This window comes from Cyprinus carpio, chromosome B4, assembly GCF_018340385.1.
Source record: "Cyprinus carpio isolate SPL01 chromosome B4, ASM1834038v1, whole genome shotgun sequence".
NCBI lineage: Eukaryota > Metazoa > Chordata > Actinopteri > Cypriniformes > Cyprinidae > Cyprinus > Cyprinus carpio.
Window position 1 is genome coordinate 7669551 of NC_056600.1, and position 24997 is coordinate 7694547.

The 24997-nt window shown below is 38.0% G+C and overlaps 1 protein-coding gene across 1 annotated transcript in view; it reads left to right on the forward strand.

Moving 5' to 3' along the window:
* Window positions 1-24997, forward strand: part of LOC109075846 (potassium voltage-gated channel subfamily D member 2-like) — a 115256-nt gene that overhangs the window by 748 nt on the left and 89511 nt on the right. The window contains exon 2 of the mRNA XM_042721830.1: window positions 269-1457. Coding sequence (XP_042577764.1) covers window positions 346-1457 — 1112 coding nt within the window. The 5' untranslated portion in view covers window positions 269-345. The remainder of the gene's footprint in view (window positions 1-268; window positions 1458-24997) is intronic.

The window sequence follows — 24997 nt, forward strand, 5'->3', positions numbered from 1 at the left end:
TCCCTTGCTCTTGAGCAATAAGATATACTGTAAAAAAAAAAAAAAAAAAAAAAAAATCGATGCGGTGCATCCTTAGCCATTTGTGTTTGACCGAAAAGCCTTTTTTACGCATGCATACTACATACATCACCATTCATTTCTACGCTCACTGTAATTCCTCTTTGCCATTCGAATGCTTTGATCTTGATAAATAACATGACTCCTGCACTTGAGTAATAGCCTTCATTGAAGTTTGAAAATCAAGTGATTGCGCTTTGTGTCTCTCCAGATGTCCTTTCTGCACGCGGCGGATTTGTGAGCGCAAAACCTGCTTCAGTCGCACCAGGTCGCGCACATTAGGTCAGCATGGCAGCCGGAGTCGCCGCGTGGCTACCGTTCGCGCGCGCCGCGGCCATAGGATGGATGCCTGTGGCGAGCGCCCCGATGCCGCCGCCTCCACGGGACAAAAGGCGAGGTCAGGACGGTCTGATCATCTTGAACGTCAGCGGCACTAGGTTTCAAACTTGGCTGAATACTTTGGAGAGGTATCCCGACACCTTATTGGGAAGCACAGAGCGCGACTTCTTCTTCCACGAGGAGACCAACGAGTACTTTTTCGACCGCGACCCGGACATTTTTAGGCACATTCTCAACTTCTACCGAACCGGGAAGCTGCACTACCCTCGCCACGAGTGCATCTCCGCCTATGACGAGGAGCTGGCCTTCTTCGGCATCATTCCTGAGATAATAGGGGACTGCTGTTATGAGGAGTACAAGGATCGCAGGAGGGAAAACGCGGAGAGGATTCAAGACGATGAGGAGAACGACAACAACAAAGATATGGTGCTGCCGGATATGTCGTTCCGCGAGACCATGTGGCGCGCGTTTGAGAACCCGCACACCAGCACCATGGCGCTGGTGTTTTATTACGTCACGGGCTTTTTCATCGCCGTCTCCGTTATGGCCAACGTGGTGGAGACGGTCCCGTGCGGCAGCGGGCCAAACCGGGCGAAGGAGGTCTCGTGCGGTGAGCGCTACGCCCTTGCGTTCTTCTGTTTGGATACGGCATGCGTCATGATCTTCACCGTCGAGTACCTGCTGCGTCTGATCGCCGCGCCCAGCAGGTACAAGTTCGTCAAAAGCGTCATGAGCATCATTGACGTGGTGGCCATCATGCCTTACTACATCGGCCTGGTCATGACGGACAACGAGGACGTGAGCGGGGCCTTCGTCACCCTCAGGGTCTTCAGGGTCTTTCGGATTTTCAAATTTTCGCGGCACTCCGCGGGACTGCGCATCCTGGGGTACACGCTCAAGAGCTGTGCGTCCGAGCTGGGCTTCCTGCTCTTCTCTCTCACCATGGCCATCATCATCTTCGCCACCGTCATGTTCTACGCAGAGAAGGGCTCCACTGCCACCAAGTTCACCAGCATTCCGGCGGCGTTCTGGTACACCATCGTCACCATGACAACGCTGGGGTGAGTCGATGATGTTGTGCTGCGCAAACTTACTGAATGAGCTTGCGCGTATGATCTGCTGTCAGGACTGCTTCAAAGCAGCCCTTTTACACCAACGCGTACCGAAAAGTTGAGAGCTGGCGGAGATAGAATACATCAAGGGCAGGGGGAGATCAATAAAAGTGATATAAATCAAAGGAATAGACTCCCCCTCTCTCTCCCTTTCTCTGTCTGGCTATCCATGACTGTCTCATTGCTTGAAAAGACAAAACCTATCAAAAACATTTCATTTAATTTTATTTATTTTTTTCTGCAATATTTGGTTCAAATGCACTCACATCCTTATATGAAATAAAAACATATAAAAAAAATCATATAATAATAATAATAATAATAGTAATAATAAAAACTAGGAACTTGTATATATTTCATGTTGCTGTTTTTGAAAACATTATAATAAAAAATAAATATTTTATAGTTTATTTTATTAGTAAAATATTTATAATAATTGCAGAAACTTTCAACAAAATGTTACACTTGAGTACACTAGTGAGTATAATGTTTAAAGCATTGGCTGTAGTTCATATATAATTTGGCTGACTGTGTGACTGTCAGTAACAATGCTTTTAAATCTGATTCTGAGAATTACAGGATTATGACTTCAGAGTTATTTCTTTCTTATACCTCTGAATTTTAATCACAGAAGTTTGCTTCTGTCACGTGACACCTCACCAGAGTCAAATTGAGCACAGACTCTTCCTTCCTTTGGAAGCCTTGCTTGTTTATAACTAACCATCTCAAAGCACCTTTGGCACAATGTTGTAATTTTCACACAGTCACTGAACACACAGAGAGACATGGCTGATTAATGTGACGTTAAGCACTGAAGGCGATTACAATAATGCATTCCCTATTGATGTGTTATTCATTCATTAATCCCATCACTCGACACCTCAGCATGGCTTTTCCAAGCCTCCCACCTGCGCAGAGCGGGCACTCTCCATGGTGCTGAATCTGCCTGCCGCATGTTGCAGTTTCTCCGTGGCTGCACTGTGCTGCTCAGGAGACGACTGATTCTTTGCTGGCGGGCCGACACGGTCCTGCGTCACACTCGAGGGGATTAATCAAGCCCCATGCTCCAGTACACATCCCGCTCTTTGATCGGCACGCCTTTGAAGTGCATTACTCTGAGTGTGTCATAACTTGCTCTGTGAGTGTCAATCTGACGCCTGCGCCTGGCTGATATGATGCACATTTCAGAAATAAATGTGTTTGGGAGACATTTGGTTTTGGAGTTTCTAGTTTCAAATTGTTTTTTTTTTTTTATATACTGTAGTTCAACCATGTGTGGCTCACAGCATCTGTCTGATTCTTTTTATATGTGACTTCAAGTCTGAATATGGTCTTTGATGTACTGAATGTGCCTAATGTTGTCTTTGACACAAGAAATGTCATGAAGATGCCATGAACCTTTAATAAGAAAATGAGGTTGTCAGAGCTGTGGCGCTATGCAGTGCATGTCCTTGTGATATATAAAGAGTTATGGTTCACAGAGTTCGAATAATCCCCATTCCCCTTCTACTTTTTTGTCAGGTCTGCATTGTCCTATAAAGAAAATATGAGGTTTGGAGACAGCAGGAGCGAAAGGGGGAAAAAAGAGATGCGGTGTGAGTGAGAGAAAGAGAGAGTTTCATTTGAGAGCGTATCAGCACATCTTATTGTGTGCAATTTGTGTCCTGCCGTTTCTTGTCTGTCAAATCGGATGACATCAATGAGAAAATGAAATTACGAGCAAACCCTCAGCACCGGCTTGATGTTGGGAACGCTGTGTGTGTGACTAAATGTTAGGGAGAGATGATGACTTGTCGGAGCCAGCTGGTTATGAGCTATGTCTTCCAAACAGACCCACAGCTGCAGGGCTTCAGTGATGCAGCCCATATACTCATCTCCTCTCTCTGCAGGCAGGCATGCTGTTCCTCATTTCAGATTTTATTGCATTGCCTCAGTGAGCCCATCAAGATGAGCACGCAGGGGGGCAGTCGCTACAGCAGTGATCTGACCTGGTAAAGTCAAGTTCACCCTGTGACAAGCAAAAGCCAAAACTTGGGATGTGAAATCGGGCCGTGTCTTGAGACCATTTCATGTTTGAGTGGCTACATTTTGATCTGAAAGAAAAGTTTCACATTGTAGATGTCACACAGTTTAACTTTAACAGACAGTGGGGTTAGGAGGAACCTCGCCTCTTAGGTTTGAAATCTCATTGTCCTTTACTTGTCGAGTTCATCCATTACCCCCTTGTCATGTCTGAAATCTCATTCCCTTCCTATTTCTCCTTAAACACACTTGAGTGAGTGGCCAGTCCAGGCATCGCTAAACGACTTTGCCTGCTCTGATTGAACAAGAGCCTGGCTCTCTAAATGTATGCATCACTTTTTAATGCCTCATTTCCCAGACTGGATGACAGGAATGGATCCGTGGCTCAGAGAGCACTGGGAGGGATTTACACGAGGTGGCTGTTTTAGATTACGTGAAGCTGGTGTTGGGTTTGGATTAGTAGTAATGGAACCCTTGTGATGTTCCTTCACCAAAGAGCAATTGAAGTTTCAGAACATTTAGCCTATCAGCAAGGTTTTGCGGAGATAAAAGCAATAAAGTGAAGGTTACACTTGCTAGATTATATTCAATCCTCAGGGGCCTTCAATCTGTCTGCATGAGAATGATCAAGAATTGTAATTATCTGTAAAGATATCTTGTGTCATGCAGAACTCTGTGTAAGATACCTGAATGCTTCAACCAGTTTAAGCCCCAAAAGTTATGGGTATATGCACCAGGGACTGCTGCTCATCTCTGTGTTATTTTGATCAGGATGAAGTGGTTTCTTTATCTCTTGCTCTTCTTAAAGGATGCATAGAACTTTTCTGCCTGGTGGTGTAAGATATGCCCGTTATCTCCCAATTGGCATAATATCATGATGCTGAAAACAAAAATGGATGTTCTTTTAAACGTGGCTCAGAAGTTCCAGAGCGATTTATTCCACAATATGTCACAATGTATCCCCAAGAAATCTAACTTATACCTGCCTGAAAGTGTTTAGTGTTCCTAAAAACTTTGATTTATCTGGTTCAGATGTGTTTAATTGGGACTACAGGTCTCTGGCTGAATAAAGTGCTTCATCTTTTTTCTGAGGCTAAAAACCCCACCTGCCTGAAAGTGTTTAGTGTTCCTAAAAACTTTGATTTATCTGGTTCAGATGTGTTTAATTGGGACTACAGGTAAACTCTGCTGGGCTCTAGCCCTATAAAACCCTGAACAAATCCATCCATTGACTCCCATTTGCTTGTAATCCGGCATCAACGTTCAGCCCTCACGGAGTCCTGCTCTTCCCAAATGGGAATGTGCAGAGCGTGGAGGGAGGAGGCAAGGGATGGGATGTGACTTTGGTTCACAGCAGGAATGGCCTCCACTTCACTGGCCTCTATCACCTCTTTAATGGACTAATTTTCTGATTTTGCCCAGCTCAATTAAATCAGCAGCATTTTAATTGGCTTATGCACTGTCAAACGGGATCTATTAAGTGAGCAGCTGTCAGAGCTGACGACATGCAGATATGAGCTGGAGGGAGAGAGAGAAAGGTAAAGAGGGGTAAATACATCAGCTTTAAAGCACTCGGGTACAATGAGAATGTCTTGTAAATGAAATGCCCCCATGATCCTCTACTATACCCATCATTCTTTTCACTGAAATGCACTTCTCTCAGTTCATTCTCCAATCTCCAATCCTTTTTCGTCCTCTCACGCTGCTTCATCTTCTTCTGCGGGGTTATGAAGGCACATAAAGAGTCCTACCGAGAGGTTGTAAAGAGACTGATGGAGTAACACAGACAGTCTATTAAACTCTCAGAAGTCACCCTGCATCAGGGTCAGTTAAGGCCAGAGGCTTCAACGCCCACCGGCTACGTATCCCCTCCCTGGGATATGCCACACAGGACAGGGATTTGCTGGATTAATCATTGATATTCATTGTGGTCACCATTGGTTAAGCAATAGGCTTAATTTCTTCTAAGAGAATAGATCAGAAGTTCATAGTGCATGACCAAAGAGGCTTTTTTTAAATCAGGGCAAAAGGTTGTTTCCTTGAGAGGTCATGCCAACAGGGTTGTAATAAGGTCAGGGCTTGCTACAACATGTGAAAGGGACTCATTATTGTGTCTGAAAGAGCATTGCGGTGTGGGGTTACCCTCATTAGAGCACCTTTACCAGGCATTGCAAAGCAAGAGCAATGTCCTGGAGAAATGCACTGATGCAGGTTTATTATTGATGATCCCGGGCCACTAAAGTGTGTCCACATAAGATACAACTGCCCCGATGCTGGGCTGATTAAAGGGACTGTTCACCATAAATTTCTGTCATCATTTACGCAAATCGGTGAAACCCCATGACTTTGAACAACCATATTGAACCCCACTGACACCACACTGTATGAACAAATAGAAGACATTTTTCAAAAGTCATATGGATTTTTGAAGAAAACTAGTTCTATTTTGGGGTTAACGTTTCCTTTAAAACCTTTAGGTGGGAATCGCTGTTTGAGGTTGTGCTTTTGTGCCACAAAAAAACACCTCTATTTTGTGGGCCCACAGTTTTCCGCATAGGTCTGGTCTGGTTTATGATTGCCACATTCCACCAAGGTAATAAGTATTTCATATAATGGTTGTAGAGAAGAAAAAAATGAGTGTTTTGACCAAGATTTTTTGTTCCACAGATGTACATGACATGTTTCATGGCCCAAATAGGAGCACGAGAGAAAAGCTGTATTTGAAAGATTTACACAGTGGCACAGCCACAGGGAAATAAAGAGCCTAGAATGAGGTAATTAAAGGCTCTTTGTCATGTGGAATAACCCCTGTGGTGTTTCTGTAGAGGCGCTAACTCTATTCATCCATCCATTTCATACTCGCGCTATTACTCCACACTGAGAGGCTAATTGGACTAGCGTCTCTCTCCCTAACTCTCATCCTATGTATTCCTTTTTTCCTGCCATCCTTTTTCTTCTTCACCCCTTCTTTTATTTCACTTTAAGTCACTTCCTCTCTCTGTCTTTATTCTGGATACATTTGCCCTCTCTGTGATGGTTCAAACACCATAAAAAATGTGTTGAAAGTGGAGCATGCACTCCTCAGACGGCTGCCTTTAATCAGTTGAATGAAATGGACAGAGGGCTTTCTTTCCTCCTTTTCCAATTAAGTATGTGTTTTTTTTTCATTTGGGTTTTTTAATTACTTGGCCTGTCTAGGAAAAAAGCAGTGGTAGCAGTAATGGTGCTGGCATTGGGAGGTTTAAGCGCTTTAAATCTCTCATGCACACACATCTTGGCACACATCAAAACAGTGAAAATCAAAATACACCCTTGTTCAGTGACTGCTTGAAACAACGGAAATTGTGAGAGTAAGTGAAATGTAAATCTTCAAATTAATGTTCTATTGAATGGGATCCAGGATTGAGATGCTTGAATAAGCTCTATATTTAGACAAATTCACATCCAGATAAAGGGGATTAACAGTCACTATAACTTTTACTGTCTGTTCCTGATTCCCATGTTTCTATTTATTTATTTATTTTATTTTATTTTTTTTTTTTGCTCAATGCTTTAGCCGACACTGTATTTTGAACCCCTGGTTAAGGCTCTTTGTAACCCATAAAGGGTTAAAAATTTGCTGTTCATTCAAAAACAAGGTTGTTTTTAACCTTGTTTGAGATTGTTCATATTTGACACTGTATACCTTTGGGACCAAAATTTGGGTTTACCATGGTACGTACTCTGCTTAATCTCTTGCTTTTGCTTAAAGCACAAATTGGATAAAGAATATATCTGGCTATACAAAATAACAACTTTTGATCAAAAGCTCACTTTCAGGTCATTGTTCTGTCCCAGGCAATATACACACTGTAGCAGAATATACACACACACACAGCCTTGATTCCCCACATTTGCTAGATCAACCTCATTTTATTAACCTGTCAATCAGAAGCACAAACACAGAATTCTTCCTTTTTCCACAGCTCATCTCCTCTCATTCCATGCTCATTCCGTCTGTTATCTTTTCCAGGTCATGACTGATTTGATTTGTGTGCAATTAAGATTGTGGACTCTTGCTATTTCCAATTATTTTACCCTGTGTGTGTGTTTCCTGTGCAGTGCTCTGGTCTGCACTGGACTAATTGAATTAATGCATTCATCTGCGTAGCGTTTGCTTTTGCTCGTTTCGTTCTCGCCCACACGCACTCTCTTGTATTTTTATACCCCAAAGCTGAGTAATTCTTTTTAATAAATTAATTTAAAAATTCACAAAGACACCTTGAGAAATCTTGGATGAATATGATGATTCGATCCTCTGTATTGAAGGAGAGTGAGTTGTGTGTGTTTTGGATGAAAATAATAATGAATTGGCTTAAATTCAAAAGGGAGCTGGAGTGTTTTGCTAAAGCCTGCTAATACCATACAAGAGGCTCATAAATAGCAGAAACAGAGTGAAGTAGGGAAGTGAATACAAATTTTGCCTTTCGTATGGAGATCACCTGTGGTAGATGGACGTGTCTTCATTACAGAGCCTTTGAAAGGTGTTTAAAGACAGAAGGAGAGACGGCCATCAGTCTGGAGTTGGCTTTTTGTCATTGTGCATTGATTAAGCCTCACTAGGTACAGGAGGGATGACCTGCTAACATTGATCTGAACGCAGACTTTAACAGCTCGCAACATGCAAGTAGCATGCAGAAAGACACAAGAAAGACAAACTGAAAATCAATGAGCCTGCAGTATCCGCACCTGTGTGTGTGTTTCTGAGTTCACTCCCTTTACACTTTTTATTGTGACCCATTTTCATAAAATCTTCTCATGCAATCCAACAAATGTAATAACTTTGTAGGATGATATATTGCAAATGATTAGATTTCTGCTTTTCATGAAGATGATGTGAGAGGTGCTGTCTAATACTAAAACCACTGTGCAAGGATGTTGAAGAAGGTAGCTCAATAATAATTCAAGTAATTGTTTACCAACATTTTCTCTGTTCTTACAGTAAAATACATTATTTACAATGCATTTGTATATTTTCCAGTTGATAGACATATAATACAGTGTGTCAAAAGTTTGGAATAATTTATATATGTGTGTGTGTCTTTGAAAGAAACCTCTTATGGCTACCAAGGCTGCATTTATTTGATCAAAAATACAGTAAGAACAGTAATACTTTGATTATTATTACAACTCAATATAAATCTTTCTATTTAAATATGCTTTAAAAATGAATTTATTCCTGTAATAGAATCTCCTTTTTTTAGTCTCCTTTTTCTGCATTGTAAAAAGCGCTATTTAAATAATGGTGACTTGACTTGACATTCAATGTAATGAATTACACTGATAAGTTTGTTTTTAACTCATTCTCGCTGATGCTTTTACGAAGTGATTTTTGTGTCAAAACCTCTCCAGTACAAAAAGTGCAGTAAGAGTTGTTAATTTAATGTTGAGTTTGAGATACAGTCATAGAGATACTTGCCTTAAATGTTCAGGTTTTAAATGTTAATCTTTCATGCAGACTTGCAGCCTATTATTAACTTGTGCTATTTAAAAACATGCATTGTCTTAACTGACCTTTGAATGCTGACTTAATCTTTTCTTGAATATACAGCTGGATCAGGCTGAATGTTGCTTGTCTGTTTGGAGTTTGTGCTTTTTGTTCATTGTGTTATGTTATCAGGGAGTTACTGTATGTTCTTCCGCTATGCAGATGCTGTAGAGTCCATTCTGAACAGATCACTTGCATTTGATTTTTCCTGTCAGTGTGAATCTGAAGCAGGACGGCAGGGAGGCTTTTTGTTGGTCTTTGCGATTTGGACTCAAATGGAGTGAATCGGTGGGAGGATGCCATGTAACTGCTTCAAGTCAGGCAGAACACTAGGGGACACACTGATTTTATGGTTGGGATACAAAGACTTGAATAGGCCATTACACAGCTTATGACACATCTGTCTCCCTTTTCCTTACCGTCGCATTATTTTCCCCATTTTTCTTCTGTTGTTCATTTCCTTTGCTTTAAGGCACAATCAATTTTTTTCAGCTCAGATTGGAGCGCTCTCAGACTGAAAAGTCAGCAGTGCTAATGCATAAATCCCAAGCATTTCCCAATTTAGACTTTCTTGTCTGCCTTAAAGCAATGTTCTGGCTCCAATTTGAGAATCTGCCATGTTAGAATCTGTAAAAACTGTGTTTACATTAATGCCAGGCAAGTCTAATCAGGCATTCCTAGAGTTCAGATATTGTATGTTTATTCTTTCATGAAAAGTGTGTTATTTGAGGTTTAAAGTTTCTAAATTGTTCTTTTAGCTGTGGCACAACAGTTCTAGGTAAACAAACATCTGATTTTGCCTTACTAATGTAGTTGCTGTGGGTGTTTTACTGTCTTATTTCTAGTATACGTGCACATGTCATGGAAAGGTTGCCAGGTTAACTGCTTTTACATGTTCTTGAAAGAAATAAAGTGTTATGTTTAAAAATTGTGGTTGTACTCTTAAAATAGTGTGTATTATAGCTTTTTACCTGAGCAGCCCCATAGACGTCCACTGTAAGTGCATTACTGAAGAGTGATTTTGTTGGTTTTTACAAAATTAGGGATTGTTTTCAGTGGCAATAATTAATTAATTAATTAACTGCAATAATTTACTTGTACTGAACCTGGATCATTCCTATTGAATAATCATAAAAAACATACTCAAAGAAGAATGTTTTATATCTTTCCCTGTAGATAATTTTAGAAGTGGGAAAGCGCACACAGGAATACTTCTCAGGTGACTGGGTTCAGAGAAACATAATCTCTATTGGTAAACTAACAGGTCTCATTACATTACAGCTCAGTGTCCTGTACTTTAAACACACCCTTCATCCTTTTTGACATGCAAACATAGCACACGTATGCATTATTTCCTCTGAAGCTGAACAAATACTTGCTGTGACCATTTTAATTTTAAGGTTTAAAGTTTTAGTATGGATTAATGCCAAAGAAAGTATCATTTTAAGATATTTTCTGGTCAAAGAAGTGCAATATTATTTGATGCAATTACAATCCTGATGTTCAGTTTTGACAGAAATAGTTCCTCCCTAAGTGAGATTGACCTTTCTGATCACATGCTGCCTTAGAATGATGCATCGGAACAGCCAATGAGAGATGTGAACTATTCAACCAAGTGTGTCTCTAGACATTCTGTTAGTGAAGCATTTGATATGTCGGGTATATTTTAAATTATTTTGAAAGTGCGAAGGCTACAGATTGCTTCTGGAATTGCTCATTTAAGTCCAATCTAGCAGGCCGTGTCATTTATTTAGCACCGGTACAATCTGTTGGACACTGTCACCTAAAAAGCAACCTAAAATTGAATCCCGTTTTTGTTTATATTGAGCAATTGAGTGAGTAGATGTTTGTAGCAGCCGTGGATATCTAGGTCATTGAATGTAACGCTCTCGTTAACTGTTACGGGTGTCTTGTACTGTAGTGTCATCCTTCAGCGTAGGTAAGCCGGCGAAGATGGACAGCTGAGGTCAATGTGGACAGAACGACTGTAATAAGAGAGCGATGGAGAGAGAGGGAGGAGGGTGGCGTTTAGACTGTTACATATCACTGTGACACATCATTGGAAACATAGAATCTATTTACCATTGTCTGTCCTCTCTCTGCTTCTGTCGTTCCCCCGACAGGCCGTAATCACTCCGCTTACACACACCTCCGATGCCAAATATACACACCTGCACTTACAGGAAATGTACAGTAATGAACTGCCAGTCAAAAAGAGAGTGTGTGGTTGGTCTGGCGGCAGAGATGGTCAATCCGCATTGAAACCTTGAATTACAGGATGTGTTTCCATTGGGCAACTATTTCTAAATATGTGAAGACTTTTTAATCTGAGATGGCGAGCGAAAATGGGAAGTGCGGACTGCTGTCGTGGACTCATGTTTTAAACATCGCTGCCATTCTCCTCACCGTCTGACATTCAGCAAACTCTCCGTCTGTCCGGCTTTGATAGTGTCTCCCGCCAGGACGATCGCTCCTGTAAGCTAATTATCACACACACACATGCATGAATCACCTTCAGAGGATTTTTTTTTTGTTTGTTTGCAAATGTTCACCCACATTCTGCTCTGTTTTAGTAGAACAGCACTTTTTCACAAGAATAAAGCAGCAAACTTTCACGAGAGTGCAGTAATTAAACTATGTGTGTGCGAGTATGTAGGAAACATCAGCATACTCCACTGCGTAATTAGAAAGTTTGATGCTATCACCGAGAAAATCTCTGTTTCGGTATTTACACTTTGTTCCCAGATGCATTAGTCTTGATAATAAACGACGTGCCGGATTGGGAAGCAATGTGTGCGTGCATCACTTGAATTGAATCTGCTTTTTATTTGCTGGTTAATGCATTATGCTCTCTCGCTGCCTTCAGCGCTCACAATGTAGGAAACTAAATAGTAATGGCTGAGTTTTGTGCTGGTCTCTGTGGTGTCTATCAAATGGATAAAGAGAGAGAGATAGAGAGAGAGAGAGTCAGTCACTGCTGTGATCTAAGGGAACAGTACTTGTCTTTGATGCTCTTACTGGGAGCTCATCCAACCATTGGGGAAAAGCAGTCACATCTGTCTATTTCATATTTGACCTAACAATCTATATTTTCAACATTATGCTCTCATTAACAGTCCTTAACCCATTAAAGATTTTGGGCACCCAGGGACAAAGCAACAATTATAACTGTATATTTTTGTTTATTTTTCATTTAAAGAGTATAATCCTTAAAATGTTGAGGTTATATATACAAATATATATACAGGTGCTGGTCATATAATTAGAATATCATCAAAAAGTTGATTTATTTCACTAATTCCATTCAAAAAGTGAAACTTGTATATTATATTCATTCATTACACACAGACCGATATATTTCAAATGTTTATTTATTTTAATTTTGATGATTATAACTGACAACTAAGGAAAATCCCAAATTCAGTATCTCAGAAAATTTGAATATAACTTAAGACCAATACAAAGAAAGGATTTTTAGAAATCTTGGCCAACTAAAAAGTATGAAAATGAAAAGTATGAGCATGTACAGCACTCAATACTTAGTTGGGACTCATTTTGCCTGAATTACTGCAGCAATGCGGCATGGCATGGAGTCGATCAGTCTGTGGCACTGCTCAGGTGTTTTGAGAGCCCAGGTTGCTCTGATAGTGGCCTTCAGCTCTTCTGCATTCTTGGGTCTGGCATATCGCATCTTCCCTCTTCACAATACCCCATAGATTTTCTATGGGGTTAAGGTCAGGCAAGTTTGCTGGCCGATTAAGAACAGGGATACCATGGTCCTAAAACCAGGTACTGGTAGCTTTGGCACTGTGTGCAGGTGCCAAGTGCTGTTGGAAAATAAAATCTGCATCTCCATAAAGTTGGTCAGCAGCAGGAAGCATGAAGTGCTCTAAAACTTCCTGGTATACGGCTGCGTTGATCTTGGACCTCAGAAAACACAGTGGACCAACACCAGCAGATGACATGGCACCCCAAACCATCACTGACTGTGGAAACTTTACACTGGACCTCAAGCAATGTGGATTGTGTGCCTCTCCTCTCTTCCTCCAGACTCTAGGACCTTGATATACAAAGGAAATGCAAAATTTACTTTCATCAAAGAACATATCTTTGGACCACTCAGCAGCAGTCCAGTCCTTTTTGAAGTGAGACGCTTCTGACGCTGTCTGTTGTTCAAGAGTGGCTTGACACAAGGAATGAGACAGCTGAAACCCATGTCTTGCAAACGTCTGTGCATAGTGATTCTTGAAGCACTGACTTCAGCTGCAGTCCACTCTTTGTGAATCTCCCCCACATTTTTGTATGGGTTTTGTTTCACAATCCCCTCCATGGTGCGGTTATCGCTATTGCTTGTACACTTTTTTTCTACCACATCTTTTCCTTCCCTTCGCCTCTCTATTAATGTGCTTGGACACAGAGCTCTGTGACCAGCCAGCCTCTTTTGGACAACTGTCAAGTCAGCAGTCTTCCCCATGATTGTGTAGCCTACAGAACTAGACTGAGAGACCATTTAAAGGCTTTGCAGCTGTTTTGAGTTAATTAGCTGATTAGAGTGTGGCACCAGGTGTCTTCAATATTGAACCTTTTCACAATATTCTAATTTTCTGAGATACTGAATTTGGCATTTTCCTTAGGTGTCAGTTATAATCATCAAAATTAAAAGAAATAAACATTTGAAATATATCAGTCTATGTGTAATGAATGAATATAATACACAAGTTTCACTTTTTGAATGGAATTAGTGAAATAAATCAACTTTTTGATGATATTCTAATTATATGACCAGCACCTGTATATGTACATATGTATGTATATATATATATATATATATATACATATATATATATATATATGTGTGTGTGTGTGTGTGTGTGTGTGTGTGTGTGTGTATAAATATATATATATAGTGTATTAATTTATTTAATGATAATTTTTTGTATCATTATTATTAGATTCAATTCAAATGATAATAATAATAAATTAGAAATTGATATAAATATGCAATATCACACGAGCAGGAGTGTTTTTGCTCCAGATCAGCCTCATCTTGACAGTATGACACTGCTTTTGTACAACAGTTCAGTAAGTTACTACTGAGTAACATTTAGATTACATTTTAGACACCATATTGCCAGTTACTTTGTTTTTGCTCCATTATTGAAAATTCTTCCAAAGAAAGCCACAGCAGAACTGTCTCCGAAGTTTAAGCAAATCATTTGAACTGATGATTCAGTAATTCACTCATAAAGGCACTTTTTTAATTTGTGACCTAATCAACATTTTCAAACAAATTGGTGGAGTGAATGGTTAAGCGACTCACTCAAAGAAACTTGTTTCATTCTCTAATGATTTTTTTATTTATTTTTTATTAAATCATTTGAATTGATGATTCAGTAATTCACTCATAAAGGCACTTGTTTAATTTGTGACCTAGTCAACATTTTCAAGCAAATTGGTGGAGTGAATGGTTCAACGACTCACTCAAAAAATTTGTTTCGTTCACTAATGAATCATAGTTTTCGAATGAATCTGCTGAATGTATGATTCAACAACTCAAGTAACCTACAGAAAAAGAATGATTCAGCAATATGAAACTATATTCTAGACTTAAAACCAGTTATCTCAGGCTGCCTGGTGATGGATGAAAGAACATCAGCTACAGCTCAACCTGGCGAAGACTGAGCTTCTTGTCTTCCCTGGCACTCCAACTCTACAGCATGATTTCACCATCCAGCTAGGTTCTTCTATTATTACCCCATCAACTTCGGTCAGAAATCTTGGTGTAATTTTTGATGACTAGCTGACCTTCAAATACCACATTGCAAAGACTGCTTGATCTTGCAGGTTTGCATTGCACAACATCAGAAAGATCAGGCCCTTTCTAACAGAGCATGCTGCACAACTTCTTGTCCTGGCCCTTGTCATTTCTAGGCTGGACTACTGCAAAACTCTTCTGACTGGACTTCTATCAAGCACAATCAAACCTCTACAAATGATTCAGAATGCAGCAGCACGACTGGTCTTCAACGAGCCCAAAAGAGCCCATGTTACACCTCTCTTTATCTCCTTGCACTGGCTACCGGTTGCGGCTCGCATCAAGTTTGAAACATTGGAGTTCATATTGTCAGTCTTATATGCTTATTTACAGTTAGCAAGAACTGTGATCCATGTGTAATAAGGTTTTGACTGGGTTCCACACTCTTATGCCTGGTCTGTTCTGATTGGCTGGTGGTGGATGGTTGTAGGTTCCTATTGGCTGAGGGAGAGATCATAGCTGCTGTTATTGGCTCAGGGCTTGTGCTATAGTGTGAATACTGATGTGTGTGTGTGTAGATATCTGTACCTCAGTGCCTTAGCCCACACAGCGCCTTTGTGACGACTCAGCCAAAACGGGCTCAAAACAATTTAGCTGAATCCTCGATACGCCTTTTAGATACAAGAAATTAAATAATAGCAAGTCTGCCAGGGATCATTGATCCACAGCCGGCTGTGAATATCAATGAAGTACCATTACACAAAGATAAATACGTTTTCAGAGTGTTGCTGCTCACCCCTCACACTCATAAACGCACTCCAGCTTTTAGATCAAAAACCAGCAGACTGAAACGCAGGGTGACATGAAAGCAACCGCGAGAAACGGGAGGAATCTTAGAGCTGCTGTCCCTAGAAACCAGCAGAAAAAATAAAATGTGCTTTGGATGACAAGCAGAATCAGGTTTCTGTGTGAACCTACAGATGAAAACCATAGCTGTAATTTTAATTAGAAGAATTGGCTTTTCCTAGAATTGGCTGCCCAACATTGGCGTTGTCTTTGAGAACAATTTTGGTTCCTGTTTATTTAAATATGCTGGATCTGTTTCAAATAGAGCCCAACTGTTGGGTTCCTGAAGTAAAAATCCCATTTATTTTGCCCATAGAGAAACACAATTTAATGGTACTGTGGAAACCTTTCAAGAAAAAGCTACTGTGTGCTCTGAGGTTCTTAATCGGTTGTATATGCTTCTGTTGAAGCCATCTGTCAGCAATATTTCAACTTCATTTTTTACAGAACTGTGTTTAGAATAGCCAAATTTCATTGAAGAACTATCCACCGATAAGAAATCTGTGGCAAATAAAAACCCTGCAGTTGCCATTATATCCCTTGAGGCATTGCAAATGACATTAATCACCACCCTACACTTAAAATGCATTTGTATATATCTAAATATTTTGCTCATGTATTACTTTTATAAAATGTAATGCTTATATATTAATAAAAAGTGTAAAATATTTAATACTTACAATTGTTGACTATAAATCAGGTTTTATATTAGTTTTAAGATAGCTATAAATTGATTTTTAATGGTTTATAATTGGTTATATAATGTTTTTTATTGTTGTTAATATTATTGTGGTGCAACTTTTAAAAAGTTTTTTCCTATTCCTACAGAAATGCTTAGAATAAAGTAAAATTTACCTGTATGATATATACTGTATATAACTTTTTACTCCTTTTTACGTTTTTCCTCTAAAAAATAATTTTTAAGTGAAGTATTTAACTTATTTCAAGAATTCTTAGATATTTCATATGGAAAATTAGACATTTTATATAAATTATAGAATAATATAATGTATCATATCATAAACAGGATGATTGATTTTCAAAGCATAATTTTATTTTTCAAAGCATTTTCTGTTTTCTCATGCAAATAATAAAATGTGATAAACAATACAAACATAGTTAAGAGAGCAAAATATATTAGCTTATCATAAAAGCTAATATATTTTATTAAATATAAGTTTATCATAAAAGGTTCTTATTAAAAAACAATTTAAGAATAGGAATTATTTATACCCGGTCCCTCTTGTATCAGTATTCCCTAATTGGTCGTGTTCGTGATTACCTAATTGACTAATTAGCGGAGCATGTTTTACTGTACATCTGCACTCTGAGGGAGTTGAAACGGGATATAAAAGTTTCAGATCTCTCTTTATTTGCAGTCACTGCAGAAGACCAACTTCAGAGGCCTGAAATAAAGTGAAAAGTTTAAATTTGCCTTAGTCTAACTAGATAACAGTATGACGATTGTAAGTGTGTGCAAAATGGTGGCAGAAGTGTCAAAAGAAGTGAGAAAAAATGAAGTAATGGGCATGTGTGTGTATGTGTGTGTGTCGTCGGGAGAGGTTGATGTAATGGTTTTATAATGGATTTAGAGCGGTCACAGTAATCAGCACCGGATGACTTATTTAAATGTCGTGCACTCTTCTCATCCTTTGCTGGAGATGAGGCATAGAAAAGGATGAGTGGAGAGCGCGAACGGATATTTCAACACTGTCACTCTTCACTCGCCGTTCCTCCTGGAAAGCTTAGACTGGATTTACGGTTCTCTGAGAGAGCTAAATCTTCATTCGAGTCTAATTTCAAGTCGTTACTGTTACATGACAGAGAGGGCCAAGGCAAATATCACCTGAAATGAATGGAAGGGAAAAGAGCAGAAAGGAGTGATAGAGAGGCAGAGACTGGCAGAAGGTACAGTATAATTTGTGGTTGGCTGTGTGTTTCCATACACTCTGAAAAATATAGACGCCAAAAAGGGTTTTAAGGTCTGATAGAATAAGAAAACCTTCTTAGTTCCCATAATGCTACTGTAAAAAGAATTGACCTACATAAAATTAAAAACTTCAGTTGCTGCCTTAAATTTTTAATTAGAATCAAATGGGTCATATAAATTTATTTCTAGTTGATTTCAATTGTATTACACTGACTTAAAAAGTAGTTAAATCTCATATAAATTCATGTGACCGTAACAGCATGGCGAATGTAGTACGTCCAAATTTCATTCATGCTACCATTATCATTCTATATAGAACATGTTTTAACAGTCGCAAAGTACAGTCAAATGTATTACCTACTCAGACACTGCAGTTTTGGACACAGCATCTGTTCTTGTTCTCATGAGCCAAGTGAGAACATTTTCCATTACCCATGATGCCAGAGGAGAAACTTTGTTCACATGATTCTGCATTTAAAACTTAAGAAACTTTTCAGAACCTAGGGAGGCTTTATCTTTCCTTTGTTAATAGATGATACCAAAAACCAGTACTTAATCTGAAAAACAATGTAGCATCAAATTGAATTTCATTTATTTATTCCACTAAGAAGCATTTAGCCAATGGAAGAATTGTTCTTGTTTTGAAGACGGTTTGTTCTACACAGTACCACTTCTTTATATTAATAATCCTAATGACTGATGCCTGGGGTGCCGTCTGGTCTTTCATGAGCATGTATGTGCATGTTTGTCCCTATTGTTCCACTGTTTGGAGTTTTATGAGGTGAAAATAAGGGAAGTGAAATATGTAATACAGCCAGCCATCTCTATAAATCATATGACTGAGATGGAAATGAGGAGAGAAGAGAGAAAGAGAGAGAGTGTCTTTTGAGACAGGTAGATGATGACACTACTCTTGATCAGTAGTCGCAGATATAGACCCGCTCGATACACACCCGCCGCTCCACGCTGAAGTGCTGACGACAAGTAAACAGCCCGTTGCTGTATGCAAAGATGTGAGTAATGAGTTCTAAAGGACAGGAGGAGCGGAGCGGAAATGGGACTGGGGTAATGTGGCACAGGAAGTGATGAATACATCGGTGGGCACCATTTGGCACGACTCAGCGCTTTTCTTCTGACGCAGGTCTTTAAGACAGCCAGATTAATGAATCTCACTGAAATTAGATTAAAGACTTATAGCCCTCGTTTCTCTCCGGAACCAGACACAACGTCTCCTGAAATGTACACATGCAGATAAACGACAGATGCGTCATGGGTATTAATCTTTATCTGGAATGCTGCTCCAGATACATCAGTGTTTTGTGCTGAAATGTTGCATTTCTGGACAGTCAAAACAATATTAAGTGTGGAAAGCTCCTTTTATAGGCTCTATTAGTCACTAACGGCAGGGAAAATTGGCTTTGGTTGTTCTCGAAATCGTGGCGTGTCAAATTCGAGCATGTTGAAACAGACGTACATTTATTTTGGGTATAAAAATGGGGAAGAAGTATTTTTATACAGATTTTCTTTTATAATTTGTTATAACTTTAGCAAAAATAGAAATGTACTATTTATTATTTTTTTAAACATATAATAAAATATTATATATATATTTTGCATTTATTTATATACATATTTTTTTTTTTTATAAAAATGTAACCATAAAAATCGAAATAAATAAATATACATGTTATGCATTTGGCTTAAAAATGAATTTTTCTTTTTTCAAACATGAAATTTTGTCTTTATCAAAAATGTACTGTATATTGACTATTTTTTTTGCACTGTTTGCACTTACATATTTACCTTTTTTCAGTATGCATTTGACATGAAAGTAAAATTGACACTATTTTTATGCAATTAGCATAAATAAAATGTTTGCATTTATATATTTACTTTTCACAATATGCATTATGCATAAAAAGATTACAAATGACAAATTATTTAATTACAATATATACCTATTACATTTTACAATGATAATAAAACATAACAACTTTATCTAAATATTCATAAAATATTCAATATTTAAATCTGTACTTTATTTTATACTTTATTTTTTTTAAGCTGAATGCATATCTGGTTTATAATATAGCATTATATATATATATATAATATATATATATATATATATATATATATATATATATATATATTATATATATATTAATTATGTCTTAAACTTTTTTGTTCTTAATGTCACACAGATACATCAATGTTTTGAGCTGAAATGTTATTTCTGAACAGTCAAAACAATATGAAGTGTGAAAAGCTCTATTTACAGGCTCTATTAGTCACTAACGGCAGGGAAAATTGGCTTCGGTTGTTCTGGAAAGCGTGGCGTGTCAAATTTGAGCATGTTGAAACCGACGTACAGGTCCATTTATTTGTGGCACGCGTTGCAGGTAAGCAGCTGAAGGCGAGAACGCGCTCATACATGAATGGAATACAGCTGAGCAGGATTGAATCTCGGCCCAAAACGCCTCTCATTTGAATGCAGCGAACGGCTGCGTCGGCATGCACACTCCAGATGTGCTTTCAAAAGTGAGCAGACAGTTGAGGTGCTCAGGAGAGGAGAGCGTGCAACTCTGAAGAAGCGTGTAACCTTTAGCTTGCATCTCTTTTTTTTTCTGTGTGCGTTTGAAGAGTGAGGTGGAGAGGGGCTCGGATGAGTGTACCACTGGGATATGACATTTCTCATTCTTTCAGTTTGGACACACCAAGACTCTGACAGAAAAACGTGTGTGTGTGGGTGGGGGGGTATTCTGGAAGGATGCCTGGAGATGTTAACCCTCACCCGGGGAGTGGAAAGCATCTCTGGGGGGCTTTCTGGACGGAGTCCGATCACTTTTCAGACCCTTAGTCATTACCGCTTAACTTCTCCTGTATTACATTCACTCCATCCCCTTCTCTCTCTCTCTGTCTCTCTCCCCCTCTCTCTCTCTCTCTCTCTCTCTCTCGCTGCCATATCTCTACACCCAGAGGTCACATAATACAACTACAGTGTAGCATTCTTCAAACTTAAAGGGAAAGATCACCCTAAAAAAAAATGTTCATTTTGGATGCTCAACAATTGCTTTAATTTCAAACTCATGCAATTTTTGTGTGTGTGTGTGTGTGAACAAACAAATCATTATTTATTTTCCCTCCAATGCAGAAAGTTTATAGTGAAATTGTGATTAATGGAACATAGTATTGCAGTAATTATTTTAAAGGATTTATGTTCATGTGCCCCCTTAATCTTTAATTTACAACATTAATGTCCCCTCCCCCTGGAAATATTGTAATATTCTATGTAAAATTATTATTAGGTCCATTTAGGTAGAGAATGACTGCACTCTTGTTTTCCACATTTCCCCTTTTATAAGTTTACGCATTTAGCAGAAATTTTGACATTTCATATTATTTTTTATATTTATTTATTTTTTGTGCATTTGACATTTAAGTGCTTTTTAAACATTATGCATTTAGGATAAAAAGAAAGAAAATATTTGCATTTACATTTTTTTAATTAGTTTTTTAATTTTTAATTTACCTCTTAAATTTACATTTACTTTAAATAAATAAAAAGGAAAAGGAAAAGTACATTTTTATTTTAAATTTATTTTATTTTCATTTTTTATGCATTTGGCATAAAAACAAAAAACAAAAAAAACAAAACAAGTAAAAGTAAAGCAAACCTCCGTGTCAGACCCCAGGTTGTCAATCTCTCTGTGGCAGCTAGTGTTCATTCTCTCACTTTCCATCTGCACTTCCTTTATGATATTTTACAGCACTCCTCTTTCTACAAGTGCCTCTGAAAATAGTGATTTTCCAGGTCTGGGCAGGACCTGGCCTCGAAAAGTGTTCAAATCAATGCTGCACGGAGCTCTTCCAGCAAACTCACATTACTTATGTTGATCCTTGAGCTCCATCTTCTCAGTGTTTCTAAAGGTGAGCGAGACGCGGCTGATCTGAATCTACTGCAGTCGTTTCATTATGAGCTTTTCAGCAGTGCTGACTCTCCTCTTGTGAGTGAAAATCATTTGTAATGATTGAGAAACAGTCTTCGTGATGAGCTTTTTCCATCACATCAATCACTCTGGTGAATGTCAGGATACTGTATAAAAGTAAATGAAAAAAAACGAGAGCCAATGAAAAAATGTGACTGTGACTAATTTTCCATCACTATGTGAGTGTTTTTTGCAGGAAATTAAAAAAAAAACAATGGTTTATATATTGAATAATGCAGTACATTAAATGGTTAAAAATGTAAGGTGCTTGATCCAATTAGATTTTCTCTTTATGTGGAATTTGGATCCAAACCAAAAGATGAGATTTATTCATAACAGATGAACAGTAGGTTTGGCATCAGTGCAAAAACAGCTTAATATTACATAATTATTTAAGGTAAAAGCATGAAAAAATGAAGGAAACAAAAGGTCTAGTTTTGATTCCGTAAACACATTCTGTTCACCAGATTTTTGGGTTCCTTCTTTTCTAAAGCCCCAGGTTGTGTTAGATATCGAGCAGACACACTTGTCAGCAGTTGTGAGTGTGTTTTGTTTGTGTGTGTGTGTGTGTGTGTGTGTGTGTGTGTGTGTGTGTGTGTGTGTGTGTGTTTGTATGCTAAAGCATTACAAGCACGGTTTATTTAGCAGACAGCACTGCTCTGTGCATGATCTATCATCATCATCATAATAGCCCTATTGTTTATGGTGATGCTCTCAGCGTTCATATATTCAGGCCAAGCCCTGGATGATGCATCTCCCAAACTTCACTCTTCACCGGGCAATTACAGTCCGATCTGCTGAACATAACTCACCACAAAAGGAGCCACTGAAAGGCTCTTCATTTGCGCTAGATTGGGAGAGATGGAGTGAGATGAGAAAAAGGAAAATGGGGTTGGTTGGAACAGTTTCACTCTTTGTTGAATTTCTGTGGTGGAATTTTAGTATTATTTATGGTATTCTTTTAATATTTGGGATTAGGTTTTTTAATTTTCTTTTCATTTTAGTTTTAATTTTGTGTATAATTTTTATTATATATATTTATATAATGTCTCATCTGCACTTGCTCAGAGAAAGAGATAAGAAAAGGGAGACTGTGTTACTTGGGACCTTTCTATATTTTTTGAATATTTGTGGTGGAACAAACATTAATATTAATAGCTAAAATGGCTTTAGATTTAAGAGGAAAACAGCACAACAAATGAATATTATGTAATATAATAATCAGTATTATACTTGGTATTTTTTATTTGCTCTCTCTATATATGCCCTCTCTCCCTCTCTCTCTCTCTCTCTCTACATATATATAAATCTCTAAAGATTATATATATAGTCTAGGTATATATATATATATAAATATATATATATATATATATTATAATATATATAATATATATATATATATGCTCTCTCTCTGCTCTCTCTCTCTCTCTTTCCTCTCTAATATATATATATATAGAGATAATATAATAAATATACTGTATATATTTTATTCATATCATAAAAGTGTAAAGCTCTTATTTATCACTTAACAAATAAGTTTTATTTTGGCAAATGGCAAAATAAATAAATAAATAAAAACATTAAAAAAAATACAAATATAAATGTAATAAGAGTAAAGTACAGAAATATTAATAATGACAAGTATGTATTAATATTTTCAATAAAATAATATATTTAAATTAATAAATTATACTTATTTTACCTAAATCAACAAAACAACTTCATTCATTCATTCATTCTTTTTAAAAAAAATTTTACATTTATTACAATGAATAAATTATTTTTAGTTTAGTTTAATCAACAAAACAACACTGTATATATATATTTTTTTTTCTTTTTTTCTTTCATAATACCTATTTTAAATAATTTAATAATTTTAAATTCATTTTAAATAATCTTAAATTAATAAAGTCATTTTGTTTATAAATCACACACAAACTTTTACACTTTATATACTATGCACTTCTGAGTTAAGTCTTAGTTACATTAGCATATTTTTTTGCTTGGCAAGTTGTTTTCACATTGACAACTTTTGACATTTTAATGCCTCCATGTATGCAGTGAGGGTCAAGAGGACAAACACCCAACTGTTCTGGCAGCATCCAATTAAAAACCGCAGATGAACCCTGTAGTCGAGCGTCCCCGGCCTCTCCTAACCAGTCAAACAGAGCCTTTAATCAGAGCTCTGTGCCGGCTGCAGTGTGGCAGGAAAGACGCAAACACAAACTCTCCCATCGGACTTTATCTTACCCGAGACAGCCGTGGGATTTAGAAGAGCCGCAGCCGTTTATATGCGCTCACACACATGCTGGTACTAAACTTTCTCCCAGGTCCACTTTAACAAACGTGGAGACCACTCCCTCCGGTGCCTTCAGTTACCCTGGCAACAGCGTTTTCCTGCTAATCCTCACCTTTCATCATGAGAGAGAGAGAGACGCTCTGTGATAAAGGGGGAACAATGCACATTCTTTCATTCAGACAGCAGACACCCATTTGTATTTTTCTAGAGAAAGCCAATGCCTACGCACTCTCTCTAATAAGGGTTTATGAGACAGAGAGAAAGAAAGAGAGCAAGAAAGATGAGTTTTGTAGAGGAGCAGATTTGAGATGTTCTCCTACAGCCTATAGTTCCTTTGTCAAAGAAAATTACATGCATTGCACACCACACGGTTATTATAGTGAACTAAAACTAAAACCATAAACCATTTTGTTACTTGAAATAAAATAACTGTTCACTGAAATAAAATATAAAAAACTTGGACTTTTTGACCCTTTTGTGTGTGTGTGTGAAAATTGTATAAATCCGGGTTCTCTTGTGTGTAAACGTAGATATTATCTTCTTTCTGTAACCAGCATCTTTAACTTGAGCTCAAACAGCATAAACGTATCAGATTCAACCACGAGCGTCACGTGATCCTCTAACGAACACCACTGTGTCACTGAGCAGTATCGGGTGTTGAATGCTAACCTACAGCCAGTATTACTGCAACGTTTCTCAAACGCTCCAAACTAAACCGCCGAAAGCTGTTACATGAGACAGGCCTTTGCTAAACATCCATAAATAAACTCACATACATTAACCTGAAGACATTTCACATGCATGAAAAGAAACACACAGCCTAAAGAACGTGACCACACTCAAACAATCAAACGGCTTGATGCTCACACGAGTACAGCTGCAACTCTCGTTCTTTCAGCTAGAGCTTTATATGACTTGAATAGTGACAAACGTGTTTTATTTGGTTTTCACAACATACTGTAACATCCAAACCATAAACATGACATGTACTGTAAACAAACAGTGTTTTGTCTGTGCTATAAAAAGTGCATGTGCTTGCAGAAATCAGTTATGCATCTGTAAAGTGCTGTAATCACATTAGATATGGTCATCTTTATGAAAAGTTACCATGGTTTTATTAG